The 12,383-nt window shown below is 46.0% G+C and overlaps 1 protein-coding gene across 1 annotated transcript; it reads right to left on the reverse strand.

Moving 5' to 3' along the window:
• Positions 1–8,032: 8,032 nt before the first annotated feature.
• On the reverse strand, positions 8,033–11,408 carry LOC120432143 (homeotic protein female sterile). The gene has a single exon (XM_039597275.2). The coding sequence runs from the start codon at positions 10,476–10,478 to the stop codon at positions 8,412–8,414; it is 2,067 nt and encodes a 688-aa protein (XP_039453209.1). The 5' UTR covers positions 10,479–11,408; the 3' UTR covers positions 8,033–8,411.
• Between the last annotated feature and the right edge of the window lie 975 nt (positions 11,409–12,383).

Genomic DNA, 12,383 nt, shown 5'->3' on the forward strand with positions numbered 1-12,383 from the left:
GATGCGGTATTGTTTATGAGATTAGGATGACCGAAATGTAAATCTTTCTGAATGGAATAAAACCGCCGGAGCAATTGGAGTCAAAAGTCTACAAGTTCTTTAATTAAACCTCCCAAAGAGGAGGCGTTACATTTTTTTGAAATCTTTTTAAGCCAATTTGTAGATTGGCCCACGGCAAAAACATTGCTTTAAAAAAAAATTCAAAAAACCTTTCTAGACATGTGTGTGTGTGTGTGCAACAAACCAAACGGGACCACGCGGCCGCTTCTTACAAATTGAGTTGTTTCCATGTATTTTTAGATCTACATTCTATACATGCAAATAACTCGCATAGGCATTTGGAAGGTGTTAGCTCTGCCGAGCTTCGGTGACCCATTTCTACGCTGGCTAGCCGAGCGCGAGGTACTTCAGCTTTACCGACAAGCCCCGCCCTGAAGAACGTTTGCACCAATCGGGTTCAAACGTTATTTAGAACTTCCGAACCCTTGTCAAATGGACAAGGACCCAGCGCGTATATAGTTGGTAGTAATAGTATTCCTAATTCCAATTATAGCTCACCAAGTCGCGATGGCCTAGTGGTTAGCATTTTTGCTTACCAATCCAAAGGACGGGGGATCGAACCCCGACTCGAGCGACTTTGATTTTTCGTTCATGTTCAGAGTTTCAAGATTTATATTTCCTATACTTTCTCGTTGGGAGCAGATGGGAATCGAACCCAGGACCATTCGCATACAAAGCGAACACCGTAACCAATCAGCCACGGCCGCTCCTTTCTAAACCCTTTCTAGAACCTTTCTAGACATGGAGAAAAAACACCAAATGCGATTCGTAACGCCTGTAACGCAAAGCTCTAAGTTTAACCTTCCATGAAAAAAAAAGATTAGAGGATTAGAAAAAAAATAGATTGGTTTTGAAAAATCGATGAAAAATAAAGCGTAACGCCTGCTCACAAGATTCTCAAGACACCCTAACATTAAAAATTGGATTGTTTCTAACTAGAATGACTGTTCATTTTTTCACGCTTCTCGCGTCTTAGAACATCGCCAAAGAAGTTCACGGAAGTTGTCGCTTTTCCGGCACCTCGGACGCTCCGACCTCCTCTCTTTGTCCAACTCTAGAACACCTCAAGATCCACCAAAGCCGACTCAATGCGCGGCAGACGAAAAGGGAAAGTAAAGCTAATTTTCGCTCGCAAACTCCACACTTTGTGTGCGGGGGCCTCGAGAGATTCACTTTCATTTTCCGTTCCGCGAAGAGAGCCCATTATTTGCAGCACCCCTCTTCAAGCCAAGTTCGCGCCATTGTTTGCGCGTCGATAAATTACGTGAATGGGAAAATTGGTGAAAGAAGATCGGCGGCGCGCTGGCGTAACCACTTGGGAGGCTTTGGCGTAGAGTTTCGCGTCGTTGATCTGCTGCGACCAGACCGGGTCGAGGAACAGGTCTACGACACACACACACAATTGTAGATCTTCTTGCGCGGAGTTTGGCCGCGGGGTTAGCCCGACGACGACGAGGAAGGAGGAGAAAAAAAAGCGCACTCTCAATGTCAATTAGGGATGGTCGTTAGCGAGGTACCCCTGGCCGCAGGCCAATTGGACAGAACTTGCTGGAAGTCGCCGCCGAGATCAAGGCTGGAGGAGGAGGATGGGGGGTGGCTATCATGTAATCGTGGGCAATTTGCGTGTGTTTTTTTTTTGTGTGTGCTCTGCACCCTTCAGGGTGATTACTTTTGGAGGTTAGGTTGAAGTTGCCGCACACATTGTCGGTTGGTTTCGTTTTCGCCCCGAATTAAGCCGCGATTTGACACGGGAGGAAACGGTTGAATTATGTTGGCTTAGGCCGGAGCGGTACGCGAAGGGCGATGAGATGGCAGTTTGATGGCGGTCGCACGTTTTAATTTGATGTGTTATACAATGGTCAAGTGGCAAAAAATGATTTTTTTACTCAGGCGTTACGTTTTGTTTTGCTTGAATTGCTTCAAAGTATGACTATGTTATAAAAGTTTTTTTTTTTACAAAACATTGAACATTTCATTACAAATAGTAATCTCAGAAGTTTTCAAAAAGGTAAATTAATCATATTCTTTAAAAAAGAGGAAAAAAGAAAACGTAACGCCTCTGCATGTAAAGTTGTTTGTCCATAACAAATGCTTAAAATATAAAGCAACACAATGGTCGTATTTGACCCACGGAATCAACTTAATTCCAATCCAATCACAGCTACAATTTTTTTACCATGAGGCGTTACGCTTTGTCATTTATTCGTATCTCCTAATTAACACAACATTTTGGCAAACTTTTTGAAGCTTTTTGATCTTTTTGTAGTAATTTACAACTTGCTGACAAAAAAAAAACAAAAATACTGCAGTGTTGATTCACAAACCCCGTAAAACAAAATCGTAACGTTTCGTAACGTCACATTGATTTATTATTTTGCAGAAACTTCTAAGGTTACGGAAAGGTTCTGGTTATTGAATTAGGTCTACATTTGAAAAATGTGCAAAATTCAACAACCTTAGCAGGAACGTGAATCTTAGCGTTTTGTTTTGCTTGATTTTTTACAAAACATAACAACTTAATTTAAAAAAATCACAAAACATAAAATATTGTCATGCCAAGAATAACCTTAGAAGATTTAAGAAAGGTAAAGTTAATATATTTTAAGAAAATCAAGCTAAACGAAAACGTAACGCCTTCGCGTAAAAAGTTGTTTATCTTCAACAAATGATAAGAGTGTAGAAAAATGTACTAAAGGAATGCACATATTTAAGCCACGCAATCAACATAACTTCAATCCAATTACAGCAATTATTTTTTCATTCGTAACTCTTTATTTAACCCTTGCAGGCCTGATCGGTCATATATGACCCAAAATTGAAAATTTTCAAAAGTAGCCTATTGTTTTTGTATGGTCATAAGAATCATTTTCCCATAATTAACTCATTTTTTTTTTCAAAATTCAGGCTCGAAAAAGTTAAACAATATTTTTGCAATTTTTATGATGCAAATTGTTCTTTAAAAAAAACTACAATGGGCTTACAAAAACTTTGCATTGCTGATGTACAAATTACACAACAACTTTCTGTAACGTTTCGTAACGTCACATTGTTTTTTTGCTGAAACTTCAAAATAAACGGATAAGTTCGGGTTATTGAATTATGTCTTCATTTAAAAAATGTGGAAAATTCAACAACCCTGGCAGGAACAAATATATTAGCGTTACAGAGCAATAGAATCTACAGATCTGAAGCAGATAAGATTCAGATTAAAGAACGTCTGATAATTCTAAAACGAAGAATGTTTTTTACGGAATAAATTTAATTGTTCTTAAAGCCCAAAAAATATTCTGTTTGCGTTACAAACCGTTACATCACCCAAAACTCAATGAAAAAAGTAGATTTTCAGTACGATTTTATGGCCTAAACTCAGAACGTTACAAACCGTTACGCAGCCAAGCAAAAAAACGTGACCGTCCTCGACGGGACCTCAGCCCCGGAGGTCCCCGCCATAATTTCGGTGCCAAACGAGAGCCCCTTTTCGCACAAAACCGGCAATTTAGCTGCAATTGCGCATCCCTCTCTCGCCGCGCCCGAGTAAAAGGTGAAATTTACTGCCAGCGCCCTTTTTCAACAACCGAGAACGAACGAACGTTAAACTCTGGACGAGCAATTGCAAATGGGCAATAAATTTTAATTCGAAATTATGTTTTTTTTTCTCGGTAGAGTCTTCAGCTTCAGATCAGAGGGGGGCAAGGCGGTCCAGACAATAAAACAATGCAGTTTGTACACGTCGCCGACGCCGAAAATTGCAGCATCTGAACGCAACGCGCGTCGTACAACAACAACAAGTCCTAGGGCTACAGAAACTGGTTTTTCGGGCTTTCGGAGAAGTCTTGCACTGCCCAAAAGGAGCGCGCTGGACCTTCGAAAAACGGCGATAAAAATGAATTGGGGTCAAAAGAGCCCAACTTTGGTGTGCCGTGCAGCGTGTGAAAGGGATGAAGCCTTGTGCAGTTCACGGCTGAACGCTTGGGTGACCATCGAGGAGTCTGGCAATCTCTCTCTCCCGGTCTAGCCACGCTTCGCGGTCGAACGCGTAGACGTCATCTACACACAACAGCAACCAACCTGTTGCTCGGGAGGTGCGTCCCGACGAGACGTCAACGTCGCCAGCTGCGGAACAAGTTTGTCTACTTTCACTCATCAGCTCTCTCGCGTCACCAGAAACTTCCTCCCCAACCAGGTGGAAAGCCGCAAGACGACGACGACACATTTGCCAACTGGGGGGCGTCCAATAGATTCGCACTCTCACCTTGACATTGAAACCACGTGGATGTTCGATCTATCTGGAGCATCGTCTCGTGCGACGCGCCAGAGTTGGCAATTAAGCATCTCGCTGAAGATCTAGAGCTGCGCGCGCGCTACCGTGCAGCGCACAACTCTAATTACTCTTTCGCCGCTGCTGGATATTCCGAGCACGTTGTTGTCGTCGACGACGACGTCTGTCTGTAGTCAGTCGGCCGGTCTAATTGAGCGGATCGGAATCGATTAAAGCTGTCGATAGATGCCTTAATTGCGGACAGGTCCCCACACGCCAAACGTGGCGTTCCCGTAAATGGGGCCCCATTAGTGCCCGTTCTGACGCGTGAAGGACATCGCGAAAGGAAACAGCTGCGACCTGACGTGAGGCGTTTTGCGCCGCTGGACTGTCGTAGACGAGTCAATTCGTTCTGAGAGTTGCTGGAAGTTCATCGCGGGACTTTTGCCAACATTTTGAAGATTTAAAAGGCAAGCGTTACAAAACGTTACAAAGCGTTACAAGGCTTGGAATGGTCAAAAAGCAGTTAAGATGAGTCGAAAAGCATATGTCTGCAAGTGGAATCTTTTAAGAATTCATTTGCGGCTTCAATGGTGTTTAAAAGACCAAAAGGACTCAGCTGTAACCTGACGTGAGGCGTTACGCCGCTCTAAATCGCCAAAAACGCGTTTAATCGGTTTGGTTTCAACTAAATTTGTTTCCACGGTCTTCAGCCATCATTTTGGCATAAACAAATCAAAGCGTTACGTACCGTTACAAAACGTTACACTGTCCAATTTGACCCCGCAACAGGTCCAAATGTTCTGGTAAACGGTCCCCGTGCTCCAAAAAATGCACCCTGGTCGGTGTCGGCACCGCCGACCCACAAATTAGTAACATGACTCTGGATTAATGATAGCTTTCGCCGCGAAGCGGCCTGGAAATCAGAGACAAACTAGTTTTTTTTTTCGGGCTAGGAATTAAATTTGAACATGTTAGCAGCGGCGACCACGCAAGGAGAGACACAAAGCGTTAACTTTTTGTTTCCTAGCCTGCGGTATGTAATCAATCTTTGCGATCTCGCGGTACCTCACCGACCGAGCGGTGGACAAGATAGATTGCTTTCCGATTTCCAATGCGCGGGGCCTTAGTTATTAGCCACATCTATTTCTCGGGGACCGATGCTTTCGCCCCGAATCCAGAACAACCCAAATGATCACCTTGAGATGTCAGTCTCATTTATCACGCGGTCAGGTGGCCTGCAGCTATCGGAACGATCTGATTTCCAAGATTTTGAACAAGGTTTTGCCGGGAGACCCGTGCAAGTGACACCTCCGGGGGCGTTAAGTTTCTTCGTGCGATCGAGTTGCGCAAAACCGTTTCTCGCTGTCTCTCGGGGTATCAAATTGCCACCTGTTGGCACGCCGAGTTCCCACTGACCCTCGAGTGATTACCGCAAGCGCAGCGACTACAACACGGCCGTGTTGCACACAGAAGCGGCCGCCAAACAATTGCGGTTGCATATCCGTCTAACAGTACCTTCCCACTGTCGACGGCGTCGAGGTGCCCGCGAACACACAGTAGCTGTGGCCGTAACGGCCTCCCAAACAAACAATCAACCGCAACAATGCTGCTGGTCTACAACTCTGCCGGGTTTCGCAACGCCCCGTCATGTTTTTTTGTTTGCTCAAAACTGAACTCCACGCCAGAACTTCATGCATGCAGGTTACGTGCGTATGTGAAGTGCGTACTAGCTGCAGCGCGCCGTCCAATTTGGCTTGAATGGAAGAATAAATCACTCGACCGTCATAAACCTGGTTAAGTCTAGGTCTAGCCGACTCACAACACACACACACGCAGTTCGCCACAATGGGGGGGATCGTCACAATTTGGGTTCGCTCTGCCGAAAAAGTACCGAAAAAAGGCGAGCGCGCGACCTGAATGCAAAGTAGCCGAGGGCGCGTGCGGAGCGCGAGGGGCCTGCCGATTTGAACAACCGATCAACGGGGACTTTGAAGGTTGTGAAAACGGAAAATAATCGCTGGTGGCACTTCAGTGAGCTGAGGGGAATCACTATGGCTGGTTTGAACATAGCGTTACAAAGCGTTACATGTTGAAAAATCGTTCCCAAGAGTTGCAGAAACGAGTTTTTTTTCAAAGGAAAATGAAAGCAGGTTTTGTTTCGTTTAAATGTCACAACTTAAAGATCTTGAAATCACTCGACAAGATGTCCACTTTTGAACACACGATCAACAGGACCCTAGAATTAGCTAAACACAAGAACTGATCACCGCTAGAGCTTCAGTGAGTTGAACCTGACCTCTACCACTAAAAATCAAATACCGTTACAAAGCGTTACACTGAGAGAAAAACGCCAAAAACGCATTGCAAGACCCCTCGTAAAAATGGTTTACAACTTCGAGCCCTCCCTGATGCCACAGATAGGACAGCCATTCAGACAAACCGTCCACGATCGTCAATGTGGTCATTTGTCTACCCACCGAAAAATATTACCCTTCCCACACGATCTGAATCGCTAAACAGTTGTTTTTCGACAAATTATCGCGCGGTGGTTCCCCACTTTTGAACACATTCAACGGGGCCCTAAAATCCATTCAAAACAAACCCCTTATCACCCCTTAGACCTTCAGCGCCCTTTCACAAAGGGCGTTACATCGGCCCACTTCTCGGCTCGCCCTTTCCCGATCTTGGAAAATTCCGCTGACCGCGTGCCGCAGGTTGTTTACAACCGCGTAACGCGATTAATATTCAAATCGGGGAAGCGCGCGTGGTCATAAGCCCCCGGAACTTGGGGCATCGTTGCGCATACCAACGGGCGTTGAATTTCTCCGAATTCGAGCAGGTGATAACCTATTAGGGTCTGCCATTAATTGGTGGTATCTCTCGCTGGACGCAATATCTGGCAGTTATCGCGCAGCGGTGGCACCGAAGCAGGAAATGCACTTAATTTTATTGGATTTGGTGCGGCGTCGGCGCCTACCTGGATTGGTCGGCGACGTCCTCGGTGACCTCCTCCTCCGAGGAAAAAAGAGGGAGGAGGACGTCCAAATTGCAAGTAACCTCATTACCTCTCATTACGGCGCAAATTTTATTGAGCGCCAAAAAGTGAAGATTCACACGGGAACGGGACGGCAGAACCTTCTACGTCTACGTCACGGGAAGAGGAAGAAGATAAGACACACAGGGAGGGAGATATCTAATAACCAACCAGCAGAGCGAGAGAGAGCAAAGATAAAAACGTAAAAAGGTAGCCAAAAGGAAATGTGTGCTCCGTGTGACCTCTATACCTTATTCTCTACCTGCCATTGGGACTGGGCCACGGGTTCTAATATGGATCCATTTATGTACACACAGGTGGTAGGGAAGGAAAAGGTAGAAATAGGGGGGAGCTCTGGGAGTGCTTCTGGGAGTTCCAGGAGCCGCGAGAGAGAGAGATATGCCGCACGACGCGCCAAATTCCCGAGAAATCTTGAAAAACAAAAACTATTCTGGCACGGAAAAAAATCAGTCGACGAAATCGTAAGAAAATTCTAACGAAACTGTAAATGAAATTTTGAGTTGATTTCTTATAATGCTAATCATTTGATAGATTTTAGAACAGTTTTTCTAAACAAGCATTAGAAATCATAAACAAATTTCCGAGAAATCTTGAAAAACAGACAAACGGATGGTCCGGCACGGAAAAAAATCCTGTCAGCGAAATCGTAAGAAAGTGTTAACGAAACTAAAAATGAAATTTTAAGTGTGTTTCTACATCGAAAAGTGTCTTCTTTAGGGTCTGAAAACAATGTAAACGATTTCGACAGCACTTTTTCGCGACAACGCCGAACTTTTTTTTCCGTGCATAGAACAAAAGAAGATAGATTCGTACACCCAGAGGTTGATTATTAATTCTGGTGCTGATTGCTACGGCTTGTTTCTCTCTCTCTCTCGCGGTGCTACCGCAGGGCCCGACCCAGCGGGGATCTTCAGGAAAGCAGGGAAGAGAGGATCTCTAAATTTAATTTGTCTGCGCGAGCGTAGTTCGCGAGCCTAACTCTGTTTCTGTGCCTAACCTAACGAGATGAAGCACTTGTTCTCTAGGGTCGCCCCTCTATTCCTCGACCGGAAGTAGTTTACGATCGTTACTCCAAACCATATCGAAGCAGTTGAGCTGCTGCTGCTGCTGATCCGCGTCCGGCACGAAGACGAACGGTTGATGCTCGCTGAACAGGGGACGCTGCTGGGTCGTCGTTGTCACTGGAGCCGAGGAGGTCGGCGGTGGCGGATTTTGGACGTTCTTGTTCCGGATGTAATTCACACCAGTGGCGGCGGCGGTCCCGTTAGCGCCGCCGACGAGCACATTATTATTATGATTAAGATGTTGGCCACTATTTATCACTAGACCGGGTGCCGTTAGGCCGTCATCGAACAGAAGATTGCTCAATTTGCTGATGTTATTCACACTGAACAGGTTGTTTCGCGAGATCGCGTCGAAATTCACAAACAGATCCGCGGACCCGCCGTTGGCCGTCCCCGGCGGGGACGAACCTTCCCCAAACACACTGTCGGAGAACACCGACGAGCCACTGTCGGACGAGCCTCCCCCGCTGGACCTTAGGTCCAGCCCTTCGTTCAGCTTCTTCGTTAGCTCACTGATCAGTAACATCTCACTAGCGCCATCGGCCGTTACACTACTGCTGGGACTTCCACTGCCACTAATACTGTTGGGACCGCCACCACCACCTCCTCCGGTCATCGGGTACTTGAACTCCTTGCCGCCGTCAACCGGCGTCAGGAACAGCTCCCTGTTGACGCTGCTCAGGATGTCCTCGGAGCAGAACGTCAACCCGCTCAGCAGGTCACACCCGGAATCTCCGGAGTCGCTGAAGCTGCCCTTCCGACTTCCGGAACCGCCAAGATCCTGCTGCTGCTGCTGCTCCAACGAGTGCGGCGAGCTGCGCCACTCGCTCCGGAACGAGTTGCTCCGGTTGCTGCCGATCACGCCCACGTCCTTGGCCCGGTTCAGCTCGATCTCGGCGCTGTTGTCCGAGCAGGACCGCCGCAGCGGAAACGCCCAGATCTTGCAGAACGGATCGCACAACCGGCACGAGCAGGCCAGGTTGTTGATGCCCGAGTCGCTCGAGTCGCTGTTGCTGCTGCTGAAATGTTGCTGTTGAGGGGGTTGCTGGACTTGAACGGGTTGTTGGTGTTGCTGCTGCTGCTGTTCGCGGATGAGTCCGGAAAAGTCGAACGTTCCGGCGTTCGCCATGAGGGCGATCTCGTGCAGGAAGTCACGCGTGGTTTCGTCCAGCAGAAGCTGGTTCACGGCGGAGTGCTGTGGGGTCGACGAGGTCGTCGAAGTCTGGGTTGGTTCTGAAGACGGGGTAGATCCGGTTTGTTGGGCGGGTTTCCGGTCCTTCTTTCTTCGTTTGCGCGGTTTGATGATCCGCGGCAGACAGGTGTCTGAGGAGGACGATGAGGACGCCGAGGAGTTGGTGGTTCCCGAGTTGGGACCACTCTCGTCACTGGCCACCGAGTGGGCATCGTTGGGGTGGGACAACTGTTGATGTTGCTGCTGCTGTTGTTGCTGTCCCATCGCTTGGACCATCTTCAGATGGTGCTGCAGGTGATCATCGCGACTTGGCGCGTGATTCGAAGGCACTTTGTTGGGTTTGTTGGGACCGGGTTTGCTGTTGGATCGGTTGTACCGATTGTTGGCCAGGATCAGCGGGGCCCCGTGGGCATGCAGCGCCAGCCTGGACATGGCATTCTCGTCAAAGTCCAGCTTGCTGTTCGGTTGGTAGTGACCATTCTGCTGGCCGCCGCCGTTGATGACCGGCGGAAACTTCCGAGGTCTACGCGCTGCGGTCGATATCAACGGGACTCCCGTCCAACCGCTGGCGTTGCTGTAACATCCGACCATGAAATTGTGCGGCGGAGGTCCATGTCCCTGGGACAACTGTTGATGCTGCTGCTGGACGACCTGTTGCTGATGTTGCTGTTGCTGCTGCTGCTGCTGTTGCTGCAAGAGTTGCTGATGCGGGTAGAACCCGTTCTGGCTAAGCAACTGCTGTTGATGCGGATGTTGCTGCTGCTGCGGCTGCTGAACCGGATGCGGTGGCCCTATATATCGATTGATGTATCGATCCATGCATGATGACGGAATTGCGCTGTTCATCTCTACCCATTGGAGTATCACCGAACTTCACCACTGGCCACAGTATAACAGTCCTTAGTTGCCAAATCTTCACTCCATAGTCCTTCAAATCACTCTCACTGTAACCCCAATTCTGGAACAAAAACCGACAAAAAAAACCCTTCAACCGATAATCAACGTGTTACAACGACGACGCAGACGAAGGTTCACCACGACACGACGCTCCAACCGCAACGAAAGCCGGCGAGCAACTGACAGAGTAGGCGCTGGAAATGTTCCCAAACCGCGTGGTAGTCACTCAGGCGCGCCGAGACGAACTCACTCTCTCGCGCATAGCGCGAACGGATGTAAACAAGTCACTCAAACCAAACAATAAATAAATAAATATTTAAACTTTTTCTTTCGCCGTCGCGCCGCCGCGCGGTCACTCACCTGTTGAGCGCCGCCGGGGGGAACTCACCCCGCGAAGAAAGCGTGAAAACGTGTTTTGAAAAGAGAGTTACGTAAGGCGTGCGGCGCGCGCGCGAGATGGCGTTGCTGTTGTTGTTTTTGTTGCGTTTTATAAGCGTAAACACAACAGCAACAACAACAACAACTGGTTGCGCGCTGTCCAGAGCTTCAAAGGGAAAAGCGGATAGAGACTTGGCTCCTTGTTTGAGAGTTTGTCTTGTGTTTTTTTTCTAGATTTTTTTTTTTTTGCTTTTTGCTAGCTTGTGGGCGCGCTTTGATGGACATTTACCCTTCTTTTTGTTGTTGTTTCACTTTCGAAAGTGAGTGCGCGGACCCGAGACACCACGTGGTGTGGTGTGGTGGGCGCGCGCTCGCGCCTTAAGGGAAAAGCAATTCAAAACAACACCAACGAGTTGTGAGGCGGAGAAAGATGCGATTTCGGGACGTTGCATCGCGCGTTGGTGATTAAATAAGCAGCAGAGACGATGATTAGCATGTATAATTTTGAAATTAATTTTGCTTAACAATTTTATGTTTCAATGTTTTTGAAAAAAGAGACTCTTAAAACAGGGTGGCCACCAGATTTCGATTTTTTCCCGGTTTTCTCCCGAGACCAGAAGGAATTTTCCGGAATGTTTTTAAACCAAATTACAATGTTTTTTAGGCTAACGTTAGTATTAACATACTTTTTGAACGCATAAATTTGGTTCAAAGTTTGAATTCCTCAAGAATGTTTTCAAATCTTGAGTAAAAAGTAAGTAATTTGCAAACGAAGCCGTTTTAATCTGTTTCCAATCCAAACCTCCAATTTCCATAATGATTGGGATTTTTCATCATCATGCATGCAGATTTTGCAAACTCAAAATAAAAAAAATCGTTTTAATTTTTTAGAATAAGATAAAACATTACTAAAATTTATTATTTTTGTAGAAAAGATTTGCAAAAATACATTGTTTTCAACATTTATGTAAATGCTCGTTAGTTTTCTTTGAAAAAATGTTTTGTGAATTCAAGACGAACGATTCTTCCAAGAATTATCAACTTCTGTGAATTAATTTGTTTTGGCTAAAATTATGTGAGTACTTTCTTTTTAACCAAAAAAGTATTTTTACATCATTAGTCCAAACAAAAATTTATACACTTTTGCAGCAGTGCAGGAAAAGGGCCATACAAAAGTAAAAAAATCGGTACCTTGAAACTTTTGTTTATCGATTTAGTATCTTCGGTAAGTTTGTACGTAGTGATGGGATAAATTTTCGAGAATAATTTTAATTTAAAAAACTTTCTTAAAAAAACCCAAAACACAAAATGGTAAAAAAATTAAAAAAATTACCGTGCTGCGATTTTTTCAACAATACATAAGGCTGGTGCAAATTTTATCTAAAGTTTTTTGTAGCGAATTATTTTTGAAACAGAGATTTTTTAAACTGCCCAAAATATATATATAAAAGATTTTCAAAAACTGTTTTGATTTCA

This window comes from Culex pipiens, chromosome 1 (genome assembly GCF_016801865.2).
Source record: "Culex pipiens pallens isolate TS chromosome 1, TS_CPP_V2, whole genome shotgun sequence".
In the NCBI taxonomy this organism is placed as follows: Eukaryota; Metazoa; Arthropoda; class Insecta; order Diptera; family Culicidae; genus Culex; species Culex pipiens.

Excerpts from the sequence above, each read along its gene's own strand:
- LOC120432143 (XM_039597275.2), bottom strand. The coding sequence starts at position 10,478 with ATGAACAGCGCAATTCCGTCATCATGCATGGATCGATACATCAATCGA.